Here is a 24,692-nt window from a genome sequence, read left to right as displayed (position 1 = left end):
TTGTTGGGAGGACTAAACAATACCCGGGGCACAGCACTGTGGTTCACACCTGTAATCCCAGCACTTTGGGAGGCTGAGGCAGGAGGATTGCCTGAGCCCAGGGAGTTCAAGACCAGCCTGGGCAACATGGTGAGGTTCTGTCTCTATTTTAAAAAACAAATAAAAATAATTTTTCAAAAAAGACAATACATGGGGGTGTCCAACACTGTTGGCACCAATAAACGTTTGCAGTAACTTTCTCCCATGACTGCTTAGAAGATAACTATTTTTCCAAACTTTTTATAAATTCTATACAACATAAAATTTACCATCTCAACCATTTTTAAGTGCACAAGTCAGCAATATTAAGTACATTCATGTTTTACAACTGAATTTTTGTCCTCTTGCAAAACTGAAACTCTGAAAATCTGTACCATTTTAACAACTCCCATTCTCCCTTCCCTCCAGCCTGGGGCAACCACCATTATATTTTCTGTCTCTATGAATTTGACTACTGTAGGCACCTCATATAAGTGGAATCAAACAACATTTGTCTTTTTGTGGTTGGCTTATTTCAGATCATCGATTTTTTAGATTCCTCTTTCAGGCTTGAGAAATTGTTGCATTCAAACAAAAGTTTTGGCAACTGCGTGCTATGTTGCCATATTGTATGATTATCCAACTATTTCGCTAAAAATGTGAAGTTCTCCAAAATAAAAGTGACCCATTGTAACAAGTTAGATCACATAAGTTGCAATGGATGGATTTTACACAAATCCAGTCAATTCTCCAATTCCCTGTCACGCGTTCTGCACTTGTGTCATATTCGCTTTCCTGCTTCGTAAATTCCCGGAGGTTAGGTGGTGCCTGACATGCATTGGGTGTATGATAAATACTAATGAACTGATTATTAGGTTAATACATCAGTGTATTAGAATACTATTTTATGAATTGCTGGCAATAAAATGTTCATCATAAGGCATTTCCCTTGCCATTGATTCTGTGCTATATCTTTGCTAATCAACTCTGATGGTCCTCAAAGAAACACCAAATTATTTAAATATTAACCTAAGCAAAACACAGTTTGAAAGATAAAGCAGATGAAAAATGCTGCTTGTGTCCTTTGAAAGGCAAACACGTCCAAGCTTTTGGATCATGGACGATTCAGTGTCCTATCAGCTTCTTAATGTAAATGGACATGCCAGATTTAAAACATTAAAATATTCAAGACAGGTCACAGTGAGGAAAGTAAGGCCTGCCACACTGTGCTCATGGAAATCTAGACTTTACGAGGGCAGCTGAAGTTTTTTGTGCATACCCCCCAATCCTGCAAGTTCATTTCTAGTTATCCTACAAAGATAATTATGCAAGTGTTCAAAGACAGGACTGCAGTAAGCTGGATAATATGCCCCCACCCTCCCCAGCCCCACCCAAAGATGTCCACATTCTAATGCCCAGAACCTGAGAATATGTGAATAGGCTACATTCATGGCAGGAGAAAATGAAGGTTGCCATATGGAATTAAGGTTGCTAATCAGCTGACCTTAATATAAGAGTCTCCTAGATTATACCAGGTGGAGCCAATGTAATCCCAAGAGTGCTTTAAATGTGGACAAGAATGTTTTGCGTCAGAGTGATTCAATGTGGGAAAGATTCCATGAGACTTTGCTGACTTTAAAGATGGAGGGGAGCCATGAGCCAAGGAATGAAGGCGACTAGAAAAGGCAGGGAAATAGATTCTCCCCTAGAGTCTCCAGAGAGGAATGCAGCCCAGTCGATGCCTTGATTTTTAGCTCAGAAGTCTCTTGTGAATTTCTGACCTCCAGAACTGCAAGGTAATACATCTGTGTTGTTTTAAGCCACTGAGTTTGTGGTGATTTGTTATAGAAACAATAGGGAACTAACATAATGACTAAGGATGTTCACTGCGGCATCGTCCATAATAAAAAATTAGAAGCAACCTAAACAGCCACTGATAAGAGGCTGATAAGATATTGTGTTAGTACTATGGATGTTGAAGATTTTAGGCTTTCACCAAAGAGCGAGCTGCTGGTGGTACTCTCTTTCTGCTTTTGGTGAGGGCTGACCAAGCAGTTTAGACTAGAAAGGAGGGAGACTATAGCAAGGAAACCCCAGTTAATAAATCGTCCTGCTTATAAATGTGTAGCAAATGTAACACAACACTGAGGCTTTAATACTTTTTAATACTTTTAAAATACTTTTTAATACTTTTACCCAATCTTAATTTTGAGACAAAGTCTCACTCTGTCGCTCAGGTTGGAGTGCAGTGGTACACTCTTGGCTTACTGCAAACCTCCGCCTTCTGGGTTCAAGTGATTCTCCTGCCTCAGTCTCCTGAGTAGCTGGGACTACGGGCATGTGCCACAATGCCCAGCTAATTTTTGTATTGTTTGGTAGAAATGCGGTTTCACTATGTTGGCCAAGTTGGTCTTGAACTCCTGGCCTCAAGTGATATGCCCACCTTGGCTTCCCAAAGTGCTGGGATTACAGGCATGAACCACAACGCTTGACCTCAATTTCATTCTTACAGTAAATCTTTAGATATGCCAGGCATTAGCCAGGTGCCATGATGTGCATCTATAATCCCAGCGATTTGGGAGGCTGAGGCTTGAGGATCACCTGAGGACAAGAGTTTGAGACCAGCCTGGGCAACATAATGAGATCCCCATCTCAAAAATAAATAAACAAATAAATAAATAAATAAATAAAAAGATACGCCAGGTACTATGCTGAACACTGGAAAATGGAGAGAAAAGCAGCCAACTGACTAGTGAAGGAGGAATAAGGAAGGCAGGAGAATTATACCAAGTGCAACAAATGTCAAGGTAGAGGAAAGCATCAGGTACCCCGGGTACAACAGAGGACACCTAACCAAGACAGGGTGGGAAGATGGGACAGGGACAGCTGGCAGTAGCAGGTAATGCCTGAACCCCATCCCAAAGGAAGACTGGGATTCAGCCAAAGACTTGGAAGGCTGAACCAGCAGAGGAAACAGTTCACAAAGGGCTGGCTGGCATGATGTCCAGTGTGGGTGTGTGGCTGTATGGCTGGGGTGGCATGAGAAAGCCAGCAAACTCTGCACAAAGGACTTTTACACAATTATCTTTCTGAAGTTCTCTGAACCTCAGTTTTCCTACCTTGGCAATAAACGAATCATAAAATCTTCCTTTTGGAGGAGGGCTTAAGGAATCTGCCCAGAGTCTCAGGACTAGAAAAAGGAAGACCCCGATATGATCTGGAAATCCCCGCTCTCTATCATTTTCCCCAGGCCACGGCTGCTCCTCAGAAAGTCTCCTTGCCCTTCCCACGCAGGCTGGGGCAACTTCGGTGTTTTTTAAAGACATGATGCATTAAAGAATGGAAAACATTTTGTGTTATATTTTAATATCACTTAAAATTAACACATCATTGCTTTTAATACATACACACAAAATACAATGAAATATTGTGCTATTCAAAATGGATTATGGACTAAAACTGTATTAATTCATAGTTCATTACAGGCCATGTGTTCTGGTAATGGAACAGAGAATTTAATTCATATAATGAACGTTTTCATGTTTCAGCCCCTTTACTGACTCCCTGTGACTCTCCAAGGCCTCATTTAGAGATGAACCTTTGAGTGCCTTGGTGAATGAGAAGCCTGAACAGCCTGCGGACCTAGGCCCTGTTTATGTCTACTTGCAGCAAGAAAGCAAAATTGTACATCAGAATCATCTGGGGAGCTTTTAAAACATATTGAAGCCCAAGCCCCCCTTCACATTCTGATTCAACGGGTCTAAAGTGGGGTCCAGGCATGATAATATTTTTAAAAGCTCCCCAGTTGATGCTAAGGTAAAGCCAGGGTCCAAAAATACCACTACCAAAAGTAGGAGAGATGGTGGAAAGAATTCTTTAAAGTTTTATCAGCTCATTTGCAGATATTTGTTTAGAAGACAAACAATGGTAACAATAGATGAACAAATGGAAGCAGAAGAAAGGTTCAATACAAGCCTCGCCAAAGGCAATCTGGTGGTAAAAGAGCAGCAGAGCCCTGGTGAGCAGGCAGAGCATGGAAGCTCCACGGAGGCCCAGCCATGCAGAACAGCGAATCCAGTGTTTGCACATTAGGGCATGGGAAGGAATCCAAAAGAATTGTGAACAGTGTGCTAAAGTTTGCTGATTCAGTTTGCAAATGTCATGTGGCAGCACCCTGACTGGGCAGTTATAAGGTCCCCAGAGTGCATGGAGAGGCAACCACTGGGCCTCAACCCCCACGTTGGAGATGCTAGAGCTAATCAGAGGCAGCCCCTATGGGAACCAGGCAGATGTAATTGCACCAAGAGAGACAAGGTTCTCAGGCCATAACCAGGATGGCTGATAATCTACTGCTGACACACAGATGTGTGCACCCAGAAACTTAGAAGGCAGTTTTCTGTCTCTGACCTCAGTCTATTATACCTGGGGACAGCAGTGGGTTTTATTTATAGGTTCCTAACAACCTATAAATAAAATTATTCTGAGAGCTAACTCATAGATTGTAAGAGTCACTCTAAGGAGAATGTTCCTTGCAACACACCAAGATGATTGTTAAACTAGAAATTATTGATCAAAAGCAGGTGGCTGTTTGCTGTGGACACACAGAATACAGAGGAGGGACCGGTTGCTGTGCTTGCCAAGACTGGGGACATGGTGGCCATCAGCTCCCTGACCTGTTCCTGTGCTTGCCAAGCTCTATACTGGAGACATGGTGGCCACCAGGTCCTCAGCCTCCACTGCCACTGGCTTGGTGTGGGCCACCATGTCTGGTTTATCACAAAGCGTCCGATCTGGTCTCTCTGCTTCTGCCTTTGCCCAAAGTGTCCTCGTCACATGAGGCAGATCATGTTCTTTCCTGCTCAACATCCCCGGGTACCTCACATCTCATTCAGAGAAAAAGCCAAAGTCCTCAGAGCAGCCTGTAGGACCCTCTACGACCTGGACCCTTCCCCACTCACCTCTGGGTACATCTCCTCCTCCCCAACCCGCATCCCCCATCCCCTCCCAGACTTCTCCCACTCCAGCCATAGCACAGCACTCCTGGCTGCGCTCCTGCCTCGGGGCCTTTGCACCGACTGTGGAAGCTCTGGAATGTTCCTCCCATGGTCTTCCACATACTTCATTCTCAGTCCTTCAGGTCTTCAGGTTCAGAGGCCTTTCCCGACCACCTCACTTAAAATAACAAATTCTCCTCACACTCCCTCCCTCCTCCCCGCTTAGCTTTTCCCCATAGCACTTACCGCCTTCTCCGTATCATCGAGTTCACTAATCTATTTCATTATTATTGCCTCACCTACCACCTAGAATGTAAATTTTTGTTGATTTTGACCGAAGCGTAACAAGCATTCAGTAAGTATCTATAGAATGAAGAAATCTATCAGTCCCAGCGTCCAGGATGTCTCCACTGTGCCAATGGCTTCATCAAGCTTTTCAAGCAAAATGACTCCAATGTGTGCTGGCACTGGGGTGACTACCTTTCTCACAGCAACCTTTAGATGATGATGATTTGGTTTCCCATAGGGTCTGTCCAGAGGACAGAATATGCTGGTCCGAAGTCTGGTCTCCTTGAAAGTTTTGTATGGAAACAGTCAAAGAACCAGCATGATGATTTATTACTTTTTCATCTTATTAAGGGCTTCAGAATGCAAAAGCTCTGATGGTGGTGAATTCCTTGGTCTTAGCCTTTTTAGACCCCTTGGGCCACCCCCTCGGAAGCCAGATTTCCTCATGAGGAATCGGCCTGAGCCTCTCTTTTAGACTCTGCTAGATGTGTTTAGGGAGAACAAACGGCAGCAACTTGGCAGACGCAGATCTGACAGTCAAAATGCCAGCCGCTCATGAATGTCTCAGAAGGGTGTGATGCGTGGTAATGGGTCACGTCGCCGAGGCACAGATTTGAATTCCACAGGCTGGTGGACAGACACAGCACCCACAGCGGAACAAAGCCAGCACTGTGGCTGCTCTCTCCTCCTGGAGCCAAGTCCTCCATTCTCCTGAAACTAGCACAGAGGTCTGTCTTTGTGAAAAGCTGCCCTTCCTAAGAAGGCTGACTGCTGGTGCTGGTGATGCCAACACTGAGGGCCAGCATATCACTATTTTATTTCTTTCATAAAGGGCAATTTAGGATTGTGCACACATAGAGGATCACAAAGGTCTCTGTTCCTAAAACCACAGTTCTGCTGTACTTACTGCTCTGGGCCTGGTGTGCTCCAGGGACCCCAGAGAAAGCGTAAGATGGGATAGGCCTTGTCTTCCAGGAGACCACCACATCGCCACTTAATCAGGGCTTGTATGTTTGCTTGGCAGTCTCAAGTAAATTGGAAAAGAATTAAGATTGCAAGCTGTGGAATCAGGTGACTGCATTCAAATCCCAGCTCTGCCGCTTTACGTGACCATTACGGAATATCTGTAAGCCTGTTTCCTCTTTGTAAAATGGTTTTGTAGGAGAGTTCTATAGATCCAAGAATGAATGTAATGGCAGTATCATTCCTAGAGCAAAATAAACACTCGATGTGGTAAGAAAAAGAAACTGATACTAGCCCAAGATGTTACGTAATTAGTTGCAAAATGCCATCACAAAAGTGATCGGAGGGCAGAGAAGAGACAAGACACTGGGATCAGAGAGTATCGTGGAAGGCTTCACAGGGAAGGGAGGAGAAGGATTTTTGGTTCAGAAGACAAAAGAATACCTGGTACCATATAAAACAACAGACTATGGTCCAGTGACATCTGTCTTTACTGCCTACATTACACATTCTCTTAACAGTCCATTTCCTAATGCTGTTGAATTTTCGCAAAGTAACACAATGAAGATTGACTTGATCGTTGAGTCCACTGTCCAAACAAGACAGTTCTTCCTGTGTCTTGTACAATTCACTGCCGGGTCTCGAGGGAGTTGGCACAGAGCTGCAGCTCCACCCACCTTTTGACATTTTTTTTTTCTAGTCCCCTTGTCAAATTTAACATTTATTTCGTTATTTTAAAAACAGGAAATACAGTCAATCGTTCAAATTCAAAAGAGATAATAGGGAATACAGTAAGTTTCCCTCCTGTCCCCATTCCCATTCCTGAAAGCAAACAATGTTGCCTTGCTACTAATTTTCTGCATTTACTTTCATAAATAATCTACACATAGGCCAGGCACAGTGACTTATGCCTGTAATTCTAGCACTTTGGGAGGCCGAGGCAGGTGGATCACCTGGGGTCAGGAGTTCGAGATCAGCCTGGCCAACATGGTGAAACACCGTCTCTACTAAAAATACAAAAATTAGCCAGGTGTGGTGGCAGACATCTGTAATCCCAGGTACTTGGGAGGCTGAGGGCATGAGAATCACTTGAACCTGGGAGGCGGAGGTTGCAGTGAGCTGAGATTGTGCCACTGCACTCCAGCCTGGGCAATAGAGCAAGACTCCATCTCAAAATAATAATAATAATAATAATCATCATCATCATCATCTACCGCATATATAAGCAAACACATTCACTTTGTTTTACTCAAAGGGTAGCATATAAATATTTCTCTGCCTCTTTTTTTTTGTTTAATTTTTCTTAGGAAAATTCTATATTGGTATATGAAGAGCTTCCTCATTTTTTTTTTTTAAATGATAGATACCTACAGTTTTTAATCCTTCAGATAGCTGAGAAATTTGTTATGAGATGACCTGTCAGCATAAGTACCTAAAAGATCCAATTTTCTTTCCATTGATTCTGGGATAGGAGCCACTAAAAAAGCAACATTTGTGAAGAAAGCTCCTTTACTCTGGAATTACAGGTTTCACTTTCCCCATAAGTCCTTCGTTTCATGCAGGAAACACAGACTTACGGACTTGACACTCTAGGAGGTTACAGCCACATGCGAATATGTAGTTAGCATCTAGGTAACTCAGTTGGCTTACAAGAGTTCACAAACAGCAGCCAAGTAATTTTTTAAAAAGTGACTAAAAATACAGATTCTGAACAAACACCAACAGAAGCATCATCAGCTTTAAGCTGAACCTTAATTTGGTAAATCCTAAACTGCACTCCAATATTTTAAAGATTTTTCATGCAAAAGGAACTATTTTGAACTAAGACTCTGCATTCTTTTAAAACTGCTGGGTTGAACAAAAGTGGAACAAACAAGTTGCCTAATCAAACTTGGTCTACGCTAATATTTTGATTCAAGGCATGGCTGCTGCAAAAGCCACTCAGAGGCACTACATTCAACTTCCCAGAGTGACACATTGACCATCATCTTACAACGTCTGTATCTAACACGAGGCCAGGGCTGGGATACTGAACATAGAGTAGGCTGCCTCTCTCTGTCCTAGGTCTCAAGTACATATTTTTAGGATGTAAAAAGAATTCAATAAAATTACTATTAATTTGGTGAATAAAGACAAATTCTGAACTGTCTTTTTCAGATATTCCTAGTTAGAGCTACAGGACAAATTCTTAAACATATTAGCACTTAGCTTTTGGAGACCAAGGGGGAGCCTTGCTGCAAAGGGCTATCTCTGGAGAGCTGAGCCCCTCCCCACCCTAACAGGAGGTGTTGGTGGGTCTGAGAAACAGTGGAGAAGTAGGTTTCCAGGCAGAGTAAGAAGGATGCTGTGCCAGGGCTCTGCAAGACAGGAAGCTGGAATGGGGTTTGGTCCTGTGACCCAGATGGGCAAAGTGGGCAGAAGGTGAAGTTATCAGGGCTAATGCAGGAACCCCTGCCTACCTGGGACCCAAGGGTGAACTCCTTAATTTTCCATAGCACAGCTGACACAGTGTTCTTATTATTTAAATCCTGCAGCTCTTCCTTTCTCACATAACCACAGAGGGTCTTTACTCTCTCCCTACTGTCACTGGGCTCAGGGCTTTCCACCTGCCATTCATTTCTCATAATATGTCCACAAAGGGGATTGTAGAGTTGGCCCTCAGTATCTGTGGGTTCCACATCTGTGGATCCAACCAATGGACCATTGAAAATATTCCAAAAAAATCCCTCAAACAATAGGGAGTAACAATACAATAAAAATACAACGGTGTAACAACTACTGACATAGCCTTGACATTGTATTAGGTATGACAAGGAATAAAGAGATGATTTGAAGTATACAGGAGAATGTGCATAGGTTATATGCAAATATTATGCCATTCTATGACTTGAACATCTACAGATTTTGATATCTGCAGGGAGTGGGGTGGGATTGGGGTATCCTGGAACCAATGCCCTGCAGATACTGAGGGAAGACTGTATACCCCATTATAGATAAGAAAACTGACTCAGGTTAAGTCACCAGCACATGGTCACATGATGTTCAGGAACAGAACTTTTACTAAGTACCTACTTCTAAAATTGTTAGCATCTCCCATGTTTGTCGCAGAGGGAGTATTGCAAAATGGTTAAGGCTTCACATGGTGGTTAATCTAATACCCTCCAGAATTCAATACAATCTAAGTCAGTCAATCACACAATTGAGGAAACTGAAGGTCAGAGCTGGGTTAGTGAGTTGCCTGAGGTCAGAGAGTGGAGCAACTAGGATCTGACCCAGGTCTCTGGCTCCAAATTGCTGCCTTTCTCACTGATATGCTGGGTCAGCTTGCAGAGAAGCTCAACAACTCAGCAATTCCATCCTGAGAGCCATTTCCTGGAGTGACAGCAAATTTAAACCACTGCAAAAATAAGGTCTAATGCATCTGGCCACTTCAAACTTACAGATCAATTCCAGGGTAGGCTGATGGGACACACAGCAACAAAATACCACACACCTTGTTTTTAAGCTCCCTTGAAGGTGGCTTCAAATGGACAATTGGTCTTGCCTTTGGCATGCTTCTGGTACAAGTCACCCAATGAAGCTGAAATGGCCTTTAAGACGGGCAGGCAGTTTGAGAAGCTCTGACACAGGGATGATAGGATTGAGACATTCTGGGATCAGGGCCAAGTAGGGAAGACTTGTGATCCCTGGAAAGGCTATAGCCATGAGCCAATCCCAGATTAACTTCCCCCACCTCAGAGGCCTGGCTTCCACTGCTGGGTTTTTCTAGTTTCCTGCCCATGGAGCCCTTGCACAGCAGCATCCCTCTCTACACTGCCTAGAAGTCTACCCTGCCACTCTTCAAACTCTCCAGAGCTCATTTCTCAGCAAATTCTCTGTTGCTGTCACCTGAGTCCCACCTGTGACCAAGTGGTACTCATGAGTAACCCTGACTCTGACCAACTGGAGTTAAACTTTCGACCTGTGGTTCTGCCAAGGCCATTCTTACGGCAACTGGAATGTGCTTCTATTGTCATTGCATGGAGGTGGAAGCTGGAGAGAAGGGGAAACAGTCAGTTTTGGACCCTTTCTCTCACTCTTCGTAACAATACTGGAAGGTAACATCTGGCGCGCTTCCCAGTCTATGTAAGATTGCAGTCAGCCCTTCTGCTGACAGACCCGGCACAGCAGCACAGACTCTCAGCTTTTCCAGCAGAAATGGGTGCAAACAGCAGATTCTGGGAAGTTCCCTTTGTACTTCTGTGCCCAGTGCCCAAAGAATGATGGAATCCCTATCATTCCAGCAGTGGAGACTTGGGAAGATATTAGGGATTTCTGAAAAGCAGAGAAATTGCATTCAGTGTAATCTAGTTTAAAAAGAATAGGCTTCAGCCAGATCCCAATTTGAATCTCAGCTCTGTCATTTAGTTTGTGTGATCTTGGTCAAAAGAAACTAGACCTCACTGATCTCTTTAACTCATCTATAAACTAGAGATATTATCTTCCTCATAGCTTCATTGTGAGGATGACCAGACAAAGGTCATCTTAAGAGGTGTCAGCCATGTCCTTTCTTCTCTTGCATACTTTTAAGTGTACCTCTCCTTCTCACAGCCTCCCCAAACCATAGGTGATTTGTCCAGATGTCCATCACTGGTCCAAGTATATCTGTGAACTAAAAGATGGCTAGGTCATTTTAGACATTCCAAGATGATAAGAAAGGCAGGCCAGGAGAAAAAAAAATATATATGTAAAACAAATCTGTAAAGATAAGCAGATACAAGACTACAAAGCCCCACAAAGAGGGCAAGCTTTGTCAAATGGGACTTTGGCCCCTTGCAAGATTTGCCAGGTCCCATAGCCATTATATTTTGGCTTATGTGTGTTGCAGTTTGCCTATTTATGGCAACCAACAGACAGTATGTGAAGTACTCAAGCACCTGCTTCTGTCTCAGGTGTTGGACTCATGGGAGCTACTATTTCAAAACCTCCCGCTCACAACTTACTGCTATGTGCTTCATTCCTGATGTCACTAATGTAAGCAGATACTCCATGGCACTATCTGAATAACTACGGTTTTAAATTAATCAAATTAGCTACAGTGTTTGATGAACAATTTCTATGGTAACTACAGATGAAGCTCGAGACAGAGAACATGCTCTTCTACTTTTTTGTGTAATTCTTCACATTAAATAAATGCCTCCTTGACGAGTGGAGAAAAAATAATTATAATATTCCATTGAAGCTCAGAAATAAAGCAACCTGTTTATTTTTTAAAAAGATAAACATGGCTGATCTGCACTAATCATAACATTTTGAAGGAAATAAAACAATATTCAACATTTCTAGACTACAAATAAATAAAACCCTGTTTTACTTATTCTGTTAACCAAAGATGAAATTGGAAATGAGAAAACTGAATGCTTATGGATTTAAAGGTACCAGACATGGCATTTGATTTTTAGAAAATGAAGACATAAATGGAAAATGGCTATGGCAATGAACTTAAGAATGACATTTAAAAGTTTATACACAAACTTTACATACTTGACAGACTCAAATATTTTTCAAGTCCTTAGTTATGAGAACAGCAGCAAAATTTAAGACAATTAAATATCGGCATGTAAGAATCTGCTGTATTATTGTGAATAAATGCAAAACAACTGTATCAGTGAAGCCTGGGAAAATCTCAATCACTATAATATTCATGCACTGGCTTTACGTTTCGCTTTCAAATGCGTTCCCTCATTCTGGGCACAAACTGGGTAGGTACCTTCATATACAACAGCTTGGATGGGGAACGAGGTCACACCGCATGGCTGTAGAACCAGTCTCGCTGCATTACAGTTACAGCACATCAACAACTCTGCCTAATTAAAACAGCAAAACCAGGCTCAAGTGCACACCCTGTGTTACAAACACATCACATATCAGGATTACAAATCATAGAAATAAAGACAAATAATGGCATGAAGGGCATGATAGTTTATTTTAAAAAATTGTACCACACTGATCATGATGACCAGCATACACATGATAATGGCTTTTCTCTTGGGTTTAACACTGCAGTAGTTTTGCATACTGCAATGTTTCAATAGGACCAAGAACGTTAGAGAATAAAAATCTTAGATGAAAATGAACACTAATAATTCTAGTGTCCTCCCCCATAGAATTAATGTAAACCCCTTATGAATCAGTGGCATTATAATGTTATGTGGTTATGAAGAATGAAAGTTCTCTTAGAAGTAGGCAGCATGAATTTATACTTATATAAGTATAACTTATACTTATACTTCCTTATACTTTCATCTTTAGTTTTTATAATTTAAGCTATGTCCACCCTGGCTAAAGTACAATCATACAATATACCTCAGATAATTTCCATGCTACCATTGCACAAGTTTAGTGATTTTACTATTTAAAAAAAAAAAAATCAAACCACCATCAAAATAAAGAGGCAAATAAAAGTAATTTTTAAATCATTTGAAAAGCATGGTGCTTATCTGTCCAATACAGACTCAAACTTAAATGCTATAGTTGTAATTTCCAGACTTCTGCAAAATTAACATTGATATATACATATGGGTTTTGTTTATAGAACTGTATTTTGCAATCAACAAGCTTTAGAGAACAATATATTTGGTTACAGTTCCACATATCTGTAGTAAAGACAAAGCCACATAATGTTCATGATGTTAAATCTGGCTCTAAGTAACCTAAGGTACAAAATTTTGACCAAATATCAAAATGATAATCTGATCTTAAAAATTCAACCCATATGAAACTACTTTTTAGAGAGTAAATGTGCTGTTCTGTAATTATTTCAATAACCTTTACTGAGTATCTGCAAACGGATCCTTTTCTTTAATCTTTGTGACTCACCAGTATTTCAAAGTGACCTCTCCACTTCTGTGTTACCATTTCAGTACCCAGGGATTTCTGAGGCAGCATAAGTTTGACTTCATAAAAACAGTAGATACTGTAACAGTGACAGTTTTTAAATCTGTAAACTCAATAATCACATTAGTTAGCTCAGCAACTATAAAAACATTGAGATTGGGGCACTGTAAGCCAGAATCTCTTTGTGCTTTTTAAATTAAGCTGCTTTTGAATCTTTTTGGTATTTATCAGCCATCTGTATTTCCCTTATAATAATAAAAAGAATATATTTAAAATAAATTTTAAGGTTAAATGTCCTGCGGGGGCTCATCAAGACCTTTTTTTTTTTTTTTTTTTTTTTTTTTTTTTAACATAGTATAAATCAATTATCTTTTTCCTTCAGTATTTGGAATAGCAAAAATTATTTCTGGTCCCTCCTTAGATCAATCAACACCACTTTTCATAACATATAACACTGAAATTTACAGACATCCCTGAAAAGTTTTTAAGTAAACGAGTGAATCACAGTGGAGTCTCAATCAGTTAACAGTGTAGATCCATTTTTTTTTTTTAAAAACTGAATATTAAAAGAAATCTTCAAGCTAAAAACAAAAACAAAACCCTCCTAAGAACTAAAGCCAAGTGTGTTGTCAATGATTCGATACTTTTATCCCCTGACTGATTTAGACTCCTCCTCCTCATGTTGTAAGACATATTTGCTGAAATCTTCACGCCAAGCTTTTGGGACACCTGGGTGAAGAGGCTATGCTACTGTTGCATCTAAGGGAATAGTGGCACCATTTCTTCCCTAATAGACTTCATATCCAAAGATGAGCAATAAATCTCACTCCCCTGCATTTACCAGCATCTTATCAGGAGATAATACTTGCTGTGCAAATTGATGACAGCTGATCCTCCCACCCCACCCCATCCCCTACTGCCAATATGAGGTTATCATCAGTTTGTCATTATATGCACTGGCCTTTCACTCTTTCAATCAGAAAAGCTGTGGCTTACTTTAAAAAGGTGGGGAAGGGACGGGGAGAAATGAAAAACCAAGAGTCTAAAGGCACAAGGTCGCATAGCTGCTCTAGTTGGAGTTTGTAAACAGAGAATAGGTTGAATTTAGGTAATCCCAATCTATGAGAGTAAAAAGGCATCCACAGCAGGCTTTTATCCAGCCAGCTTCTTTGAGACCCTTCATGGGTTTTGAGGTCTACAAAGTATGCACTAAAATACCCATACTTCAAAAAGCAATAAGGCAAATAGTATAATCATTATTCCAAAAGTTACAATGGTAGTGTAGGCATACATAGTATAATTTAGTTACAATGCGTGGTACTGTTTCTATTATATAACCATATTAACTGTTTATTTCCTACATAATTATAAATTCAGCTGGGTTTCAGTTGAACACAAAACCGTCCTTGTACCACCACTGATAGTTGGCAATAGCTCTTTGACAGCAGTTTTTATTCTGCTGCAGAAATTATCCTTGAACTGAAAAAGTCCACAATCCAATGTCCAGTCATTAAACACTATCATATTTGTGAAGAGCTTCTTCCAACTTCTGGGTAACTTTTTGGAAAAATATTATTTGTTGTTGTAAGAAATGCTGCATCTGTGATTTAAAGTCTCTTACTCGAATCTGATGGAAGTGGTGAATTTCAGCCAAAGTGGCAAAAGAAATAGTGTTACAGCGATCCTGAATGCCGTCAGCCTTCTGCACCTCCATCTTCCCTTCCTCCACGTGTCGCCTACTCTCCTTGACTTTGGTAAGAGCTCCTGTAGTTAAAAATAACAATTAATTAAAATCCTATATATCCACAAATCCCAATGACATAACTACATATTAAACAGAATCTTGGGCATTGCAAATAGTTGCCCAAACTACTTTCAATACCTTTGAAATTTAAAGTAAGGACCATAATTACTCATTTTAAAAAAAGAAGGAATCCAGTAAAGTTTCTGAAAACACTCCCTTTGTTAAAATTTCTCTTCAAAAACTAGTGTTTGCCATACTGACCAAGAATCTGTAGTATCTCATCTCCTCCAGGTAGAGATGCTATACATAATTGATAATAAACTGAAAGGAAATGTCCTTTAAAAGACGCAACAAGAAAATGCAGTTTTCACACGCTTAAAAGGTGTGACATCATTATTTCCACATATATTAAGAGAATTACACTGTTTATAAAAACATCCCGTAAAGGATCCAAACCCACTTCCTCAGAAAGTCTCACTAAATAATTAAGACTCTAGAACCAGTCTCTGAAACAAGTTAGTACCAACACAGGTTGTGTTTTGGAATCATGTCACAGTCGTAGAGGGTGCTTGGTAATGTTGCCAGTCTACAATTGGAGGTCACCCTCATCAGGGTTGGCCAAGCCCATATCTTGTCATCCAGAGTAAACACCTAGCTGAAGTGCTCAACACACAGAAAGTGCCTGGTGAAGGGGTGAATTGCGAACACATGTCTGATTTTGACTTCACGTTGCATCGGGAGACCCACACCTGGAGTACAAGGGCTTTAATAAGAATTTGCCCCTTTTTTGGGACTATCAGGATTGTTGAGTGTTAACTCTGCCCCGATGATGACCTAGGAATGATGCCAGCGGTTCCATAATCTCATGCCTAGAAGTATCAACAGAGGGTGTTGCAGGGGTGGGGGTGAAAGATTGGCCACTCCAGCAGGTGCCATATGAAGGCAGGCCTTCCCCTGGAAGCACAGTCATACAAAGACACAAAAGATTGAGGATGTTTAGGGGTAGGAAATAGGCTATTCCTGAGTTCTTGGGAATGAGTAATGATAAAGCTGAAATCACTTGAACAAAGCCAGCTTAAGAATTCAGATTTCCCTACTGTGCCTAGCACTCATTCCACCAAACCATACTGAAAGACAAGACAGAACACAGAGAGAAGCAGCTAGAGTGCCTGGCTTGGCAGTCTGAGAACACAGTACTACTGAGGAGGGAACCAGGAACCTTGAGTAGAAGGAGGTACAGAAACTGAGAGACTTTGTTTCGGAAATGTTGTTTTACCCAATGGTGAAATATACGAGGGAAGATGCCCTATTTCTAAATTTCTTCAAATCTCCTACAGAATAATATAAAATACAATATTAAACAAAACCCTTAAGGTAAAGCAGTATGCTTTTTTGGCATAGTTCAAAGACCTGAGAAATGAAAAAGCACCAACAGCAAATTTCATCCATATAAATGTATGTGCAGGTGTGCACATATGTACACATTTATTTTCATTGATTTATTCTAAATGAGCCCTTTAAGTGAAAAGCAGCAAAGCCCTGAAACAAGAACACATGGGTACTGCAGCTGCAAGGAGCACACATGCCCACACCACTTCCACCTAAGCCATGGCAGAGAAGTGCGCTCTGCTAGACAGAGGAAGACCCCACCCCAGTTCTACTAAGAAGCCATCACTCTGAAAGTAAGGCCTTTTAAACATTTCTACTATGGCTGACAGTATCAGCAAAGCACTAAAATTTGCCTGCTTGAAGAGAAAGACATCTCCCCAACATAAAAAATTAGTAATAATTTATTGTAAAACATTTATCTTTGTTATATTTGTACAGGTTTCACATTTCATATACAGAAATTGAAGTTGAAAAGACAGGAGGGCCGGGAGCAGTGGCTCATGTCTGCAATCCTAACACTTTGGGAGGCTGAGGTGGGTGGATCACCTGAGGTCAGGAAATCGAGATCAGCCTGGCCAACATGGTAAAACTCCATCTCTACTGAAAATACAAAAATTAGCTGGGCGTGGTGGCAGGCACCTGTAATCCCAGCTACTCGGGAGGCTGAGGCAGGAGGATCACTTGAAGCAGGAAGGCAGAGGGTGCAGTGAGCTGAGATCACAACGCTGCACTCCACCCTGGGCAACAAGAGCGAAACTCTGTCTCAAAAAAAGAGAAAGAAGAAAAGACAAGACGAGGAAAGTATAACAGGTAAAACTACAGGAAAAAAAATTCAAAAAGACTGAGAATGTGTAGTGAAAAAATACATGTTTTATAATGATAAAGGGAATAGGAAATTAAAAGAGAAAAATCTCAAATGATTTGACTATATTTTCCATCTGATTTCAATCCAAGGTACCCGAGGAAGCCACAGTCCTATGTTCAAATGCTAAGGACCAGAATGCAGGATCCTGCCCTGCTCAGAGCCTGACCTACGTAACAGCTATTGCCTGTATTGGTAATACTCTGCAAGTATTACTTGCTCTAACTACTAGAGCCTGGCTTTTCACCATAGAGAATAGAGTCCAGTATAGAGAAGCTCTGAAACCTGGCCTTGAATTGGGTGAATGTCAACTAAGTTGCAGCTTGTCAAACTCCAAATTAGTTCACCATATTTTGAGAAACTGCATTGCGTTATATAGAATTACAGATGTGCACCCGTAACAACCAATTTAAAAATCAACAAGTCTAAGGCTTGCCACGGTGGCTTGTGCCTAAAATCCCGGCAATTTGGGAGGCTGAGGCAGGGGGATGGGCAAAGGCAGGAGTTTGAGACCAGCCTGGGCAACATGGTGAAACCCCATTCCTATGAAAAATACAAAAATTTAGCCAGTCCTGGCAGTGCACATCTATAGTCTCAGCTACTCCAGAGGCTGAGGTGGGAGGATCATCTGATTCTGGGAGGTTGAGGCTGCAATGAGCTGTGATCACAGTACTGCACCTCCAGCCTGCTGGGTGACAGAGTAAAACCCAATCTCAAAAAAAAAAAAAAAAAAAGAACAAGTCTAAAGTTTTTACAACTTATATCAGCATACATTTTCCAAAGTCTCGGATACAACAATGAGTATTAATATCTCTTTGAGGCCCCAGGATCTTGCCAGCATGTAATAACTTCAAGCTTCCTAAGCATACATACTAGAGAAGCCAAGAAGAATTTGGGACTCATTTTTAGTCAGGCATGGTGGCAGGCGCCTGTAATCCCAGGTACCCGGGAGGCTGAGGCAGGAGAATTGCTTGAACCCAGGAGGCAGAGGTTGCAGTGAGCCAAGATGGCACCATTGCACTCCAGCCTGGGGAACAAGTGTGAAACTCCATCTTAAAAAAACCAAGAAAACAACAAAACAAAACAAAAAAAACCCAAAGACTCATTTTTTCCCCAAGTATGAATTTATTAAGTGAATAACACAAAATGTTGCTGTTTTTAAAAGTCCCCAAAAGGTTGGGCTCCCGGGTGATAATTTTAATGTGAACATTTATGGAAAGCCTGTCATGTATAGAGCACACTGATAGAACAGGGAGATTCAAACAGGAGCCACACCTCAAAGCACCGTCAGGGCAGGCAAACTACCCTGACACAAAGTGAGATAGGTCCACGAAGCACACAATTCTGCATGGGAGTTGAATACGGCTTTCTCTAAGATAACATGTGACCAATGTGACAACAGAAAATGCTCAGAGGGCCTGCTACATGCGCACTGCGCTATGGATGGTGGCAGGGTGGAGGATAGAGAATAGAATATCTGAACAGTAAATGGTAGCTGCTATAAATAGTAATAACATATGCTAGACATTTTCCATCTAACTTTCACTACAACTTTACAACAGACATTACTCCTAGTTTTACTACAAGGAAATTGAGGAAGTTATGCAACGTCTTTGAGCCTGACCGTCATCCACATAACCCAGCAGGAGGCTGAGATGGGATCTGACTGCATAACTGACTTCAAAGCAAGCACTACAACTATTTAGAAGAGAACGTGCTAGACAAGTGTGGTGACGCACACCTGTACTCCCAGCTACTCAGGAGGCTGAGGCAGGAGAGTCCAGGAATTCCAGGCTGCAGTGACCTGTGATCATGCCACTGCACTCCAGCCTGAGTAATAAAGCAAGACCCTGTCTAAAAAATTAAAAAATAAAAACTATATAAAATGGTAAACTAAGGTATTAAATAGCATACTTTAAATGTACAAATTTGTAGAATAAGGAGAGCTACGTGTAATCAAGGAAGATTATGTCTCCATAAAATTGTAGCCACAAATGTAGAACAAGTTTTTAAAAACAAAAATAACTTCCTTTAACTGAGATGTAACTAAATTGATTTTCTCCCAGATACACCTTCAAAAGAAAGTTAAAAGAAGATTAGCAATAAAACAAGTTGACAGTAATATACTTAGAACAAATTAAAAATCGAGAGTTCCTAAATATATCCTGAATTGAAGATAAGAGCTGTTAATGTTCAGAATGACAACGCCAAGGACCTTCCAACATCTGAAGCCAAATAAAAAAAGTTAACTCTTATAAAATACTTTGCAAAGGTTTACAATATATACATCTTTTCCCAAGAAAATAATTTCTTTTTTTAAAAACTAATCTCACAACTTTCCAATTAGTTTTTTTCTGTACACCTTTTAACAAACAGTAAAGGTATCAGTGCTCTCCTCCCTATGAAAACGGTAAGCTAATTATGGAAGTCAATTGACTAGTTCTGACTAGAAGTAAACAGGAAAAAAAAAAATGACATCTTTTAAACAGCTCAAGTGATCCACAGACAGACAGCATGAGTGTTTAACACTTGGGGACTAACACACAGAACCACTTTCTGGGGTTCCCAGGAAGCTTCCCTCTACCCACCTCTGCCTAACTCTGCCTAGCTCCTAACTCTGAGTTCAATCAAAAAGAAAGTGGAAACATATTTTTCCAATAGAAACCGTATTACAAGCGTTGGCTAGATGTGAGTGAAATAGTATTATTATTAGAAGTAGAATTTGGTTTTGTTACAAATGGTTGGGTTCTTACAGTTGATCTAACTGCTCAAACTCGGAATTATGTGTACATATTTTTAGGTTTCACAATTATCTTCATATTCAAAATTTTAAATATCACAAGAAAGGCAGAGAGCAAAATTTTCAGTTCTAGCACGTTGGAGGCAGAAACTATTGGAGCAGAGTTAGATCATCATAGACTTGCTACTTCTAGGATAACTTTAGAAATGAAGTAATTTGTAGCTGCCTAAGAAACAACTGCAGAGGTACAACACAACCAGCTGCAGAGCTGTAACAAAGTATGACAGCGTTTTTTCAGCATTCTCTGCAGAGCTGTAACAAAGTAGGAGAGCATTTTTTAAGCATTCTCAGGGCTATACTGCATTGTTTTTTAACCAAACCAGAGGAGTGTAAATGAAAACTAAAAATGTTGCCCAGAATCTAAATAACACAAGGGCTACACATTTTTATCATGGAACCAACATGAAAACAGGCAATAGCATCAAAAGCTCTGCTTTTTAAGAGGCTAATTTAGGAGGAACATGCCCCCTTGCCAGCCCCCTCCCCTCATAAACATCATATTGCCACCACGCTGCTTTCAAAACAGAAGAGGGAAATGAAAGAATGGGGGAGCAATTATACAATGAAGTCTAAGGTCAAAAGCATCACTGTTAGAACAAACAAAAGATCCCACAGTACTCATAGTTAGGAGAACAGCTTTAAGATGAAAGAAAATAATAAACAGGTGTAATCAGAGGGAAAAACATTTTCCAATGACAACGTCACTGTAAACTGAAACTGCTTCTTGGGCTAAAGTAAGACATTAGTTAGCTGCATCTGGAATAGCATGAACGTATTACGATTTTATTATGAAAAGAAAGTTCAGGTGCACATTAAATAGAGATTAAATAAGAGGCTGACAATACAGACCAGTGTGAATATACTCTTTAAAAAACCTACCAATGAAGTAGTAACTTTTCCAATTCAGAAGAAAACACTATTTACACGTGAAGTAGTGCAGCCTTCCCAAGTTACAAAACTGAAAAGAAATTTTCTTTTCTCTCTCTCTCTATTTAATTTAAATTGTAGAGACAAGGTTTCACCATGTTGCCCAGGCCGGTCTCCAACACCTGAGCTCAAGCGATCCACCCGCCTCAGCCTCCCAAACTGCTGGGATTAAAAGCATAAGCCGCCGCCCCCAGCCTGAAAAACACATTCTTAAAATGAATCTGAAGTACAGGAAAAATAATTATTTAAAGTGAGGCAATAGATTTCAACGACATCCCAAGATAGTGATCCTGAATAGGCAATAGGAGCCCAGAGTGCCCCACCAGGCTGAGCCTCCAACACACTGCAGCTGTTTCTTCCTCAGGGGATCTCTGTGAAGGAGGCAGGAAGGATCCTAGAGTAAGCTCCTCCTAAAAAGGTTTACCTGTTGAAAGTGAAGTTTTGGTAGAGAGTTCAACTTAATTATTGCATTAGTTTGGTGGATTGCTCGAATTCTTCCACAGGATAGAAAGTGAACTCAGGAACTAAAAACCCTCAGTTCTAATTCCTAAAGGAGAGGAAGCAGCCAGAAGGCACCTTCTCACATTCCAGTCCTAGAGACGCCCTCTGGGGAAGGCTAGGCAGAGCTGCTTCCCAGGTGAGAACGGCAGAGCTGGCTCTCAGATTTTTTTTTTTTTTTTAATGCTAAAAAGGTCTTAGAAGAGTTTCTATACAATTCTCTCCATTCTACAAAGAAGAGGGTGAGCCACTTGTTCAAAGTCCCATAGCTAATTCATGGCAAAGACCCCACCTCCACCTGCCTGCCAGCCCTGGCATGTCCCATTCTCCCTTCCAAGCAGGGCATCCTCATTCAGGAGACCTACTACCTTTTTTGTGGGCATAGATTGAGTGGATTAAGGCCTGAGATGGAGACTTGAACCTGCTACATTGTTGAAAAGGATCCTTTCCTTTCTACATTTTGAGAATTAAAAGGAAAATTAAACCAATATTTTTACTTTGGTTTAGGATTTGTTATTAACAAAATCTCCTAGATTCCCAAGCTGATTCTGTACCTGTAAAATTCCCAACAGGGCTCATTTTCATATCAGTGCAATTGCCAAAGCTCAGAGAAAGGTACTTTGGCCCACTTCTCCATCACCAGTCCTAGCTCCAGAGAAAGCAAATGTCCTAAATTCACTTCCATCCCCCCTCCTACCATTTTTCTTTGTATCTAACCACTGTAAGCCATCTCGCAGCTCTAAAGGATGCTCAGGCTGAAATGAGGAAAGCAAGAAATAACTATGTTTTTGTTTATAATACATATGTTCTCAATTTCAGAGGAATTATATTACTCATGTTTGCAATGAATATAAAACAATGAAAACAAAAGAATTTTTAATCATGTGACAAGGTTCATTAATATTACCTTAAAAGGCTCAAATTTTTAAAAATCATTTATAAATTATGAATTAGAAATCAGCACCATTTTCAAAAGCATCACACTACTTACATAGCATATCATTAAACTGTTTCCATCAGTAAAAACACTTAAGATTTCAATGCCAATTTTTTTCTAGAATGACAGTACGAGAGCAGTGAATCTCTTGAGTCATGTAGCCCATGTGCACATATTACGAATGCACTGCAAGCTGAAACTCAACGAGCACACTAGCAGATGCACTTGCACTGCACTAAACTTTTCTGTTTCATGTTCCTCTGCTTCTCATTCGCAGGGAGAAACAACTTGCCTGGAAATTTCTGACCCATCAAAGTGAGACGGGGAAAAAAAGAAAAAAAAAAAAAAAAAGCAAACCCTCATACACTGTACTGCCGCAGGCATTTTAACCAGAATTTTCCTAGAAACTTCTGACCCATCAAAGTGAGACAGGGGGAGAAAAAAAAGAAAAAAAAAAAAAGCCCTCATACACTGTACTGCCTCAGCCATTTTAACCAGGCAAGGCCTTACCCTCCGTTTAAAGAAGCTGTCTGGCCTCCTTCCTGTTTTCCCTCTTTCTGCCTGCCCCCAAACTCAGGCCCCCATGAGGCTTGCCATGGCTCCAAGAGGTCCCCGCCCAACCCCATCCAGTTCTTGTACCTGAACTTTGCCTTCTTTTCCTCAATCCAATCTCTTATTCTCAGTATGTTTTGTCTCTTCTAAGACTAATTATACAAAAGGCCCAGTCACTAAGCAACAGGAATCCAAAGCTACATTTTCTCCCTTAAAAAAAAAAAAAAAAAAAAAAAGAAAAAAGAAAGCACCTTATTTAATTTTGAAATCATGAATGTGCCAAAAACATTAACTCAATTTCTGTCTTCCAGGGGCCCTTCCCCAAAAAACAGAAGCCATGGTGTACGGGAAAGAACAGGAGACAGGCTGAAGGGCAACAGGGACAGCTGCTTAGAAGTCGCTCAAGACTGGACTTGGCCTGTTTTTCTTCATTCCCTGGCACATGTAACATGCTGAAAGAAAATGCTAATTTGGTCAACGTGGCCTATTGGGTTCTTATCCTCTCATTGCTGGGATCCACACCCTGGCCTTCCCTGCTAACTCCCCATTAACTTCTTCCCCTCCCCTTTCCTTCCTCCCTGTTGGTCTCCACCTACTTGTTGATTACCCTTCCCCCTTCCTGCTCTAATATTTATTTTTACTTTTTCATATTGTTTTGAGCAAAACGTCTCAAAAAGCAAAGGCCAGCATCCACTTAAAATAGAGAAGCAGGACAGCCATCCAGCCACTCGACCATCACAGAGGAGTGCCTGCGCTGTGCACACCTGTGCTCTGCACTTTGCGTGTCTCATTTTCTTCTCTTTAACCCTGAAATAAAAGTAATCATTGCCACCATTTTCAGAGGCAGAAAGTGAAACTCCGGGAAACTAAATAATTTTACTCAGTGTCCAGCTGCATGTGAACCTGGGTCTGCCCAACTCAGGCAATTCCCTTATACGTGGCCGAAGGGGGAATGCCCTACCCATGGCAATCGCATAAGCCCCATAGACCGGCCTCAAACACAGCACACTACACTAGTACCCCACGCCTCCTAGGAGCCTATGCCACCAACATAGGGATGAGCAACCCACAAACAACCTCCAGACCCTAAATACTATTCCTGCACGGATTCATACTAAGTGGGCTCCAGGATTTGGACCACATTAATAAACCCTGGAGGGTACAAAATTAATACTGAACTCGTCAGGGAAAGCCATTTTCTGAATGGACTAATAAAGGTCCCTAAAGTTAATAACTATCAAAATTCAAAGATAATTTAAAATACACTTTTAAATTCATAAATATAATAAATGACAAAGAGAACTTTTGAACCATTTTGAAAAGGAGGGAAGAGGAAAAAGACAAGCATAGTCAATTGCAAAAAGAAAAAAACCTGGTTGCTTGATGGAAAAAAAAAATCACTTAAAGAATTCAGGCCTCTAAGCTTGATTTCATCCTGAAGATATCATCAGTCTGTTTCAGGTAAAAGTGTTGCTATACTCTAATTAAGTAGTTCTTATAGTTTCATTCAGCAATCACCTAATGTCTAAAGGCAGAATGACATTCAGTTTGAATACCAATATTCACTTGAGTATAAATACCTTAAAACATGATTACTTTTACTTACTCTGCATATGTATTCATACAGTTCACCTCATTCCAAAAATGAAGAGAGAAATCACATGATTGTACCTCTTGCGGTTTATTTGGCAAAACTGTTTCTTGCTGGTAATTTTATATATATAAAGGTTCTTGTGTTCCAGTCTACAATGAATGTTAAATACGTGATAAAATTACTAGGGTGATAGTTTCAGGAGAATTCTGAAAACACAGTGTCTTTATTTGAGAAGTGCTTTTGGGTATGA

General features: G+C 40.7%; 1 protein-coding gene across 2 annotated transcripts in view; it reads right to left on the bottom strand.

Moving 5' to 3' along the window:
• Window positions 1-24,692, bottom strand: part of SNX18 (sorting nexin 18) — an 83,694-nt gene that overhangs the window by 43,813 nt on the left and 15,189 nt on the right. The window contains exon 2 of one of the 2 annotated variants that reach the window (XM_003899667.4): window positions 11,483-14,903. The exons of the other annotated variant lie outside the window; for it this stretch is intronic. Coding sequence (XP_003899716.1) covers window positions 14,650-14,903 — 254 coding nt within the window. The 3' untranslated portion in view covers window positions 11,483-14,649. Of the gene's footprint in view, window positions 1-11,482; window positions 14,904-24,692 lie in introns of those variants that run through there. 2 annotated transcript variants of the gene reach the window in all.

This window comes from Papio anubis, chromosome 5 (assembly GCF_008728515.1).
Source record: "Papio anubis isolate 15944 chromosome 5, Panubis1.0, whole genome shotgun sequence".
In the NCBI taxonomy this organism is placed as follows: Eukaryota; Metazoa; Chordata; class Mammalia; order Primates; family Cercopithecidae; genus Papio; species Papio anubis.
The sequence above is the reverse complement of the archived record's forward strand: the minus strand, read 5'-3'. Positions and strand labels throughout refer to the sequence as shown.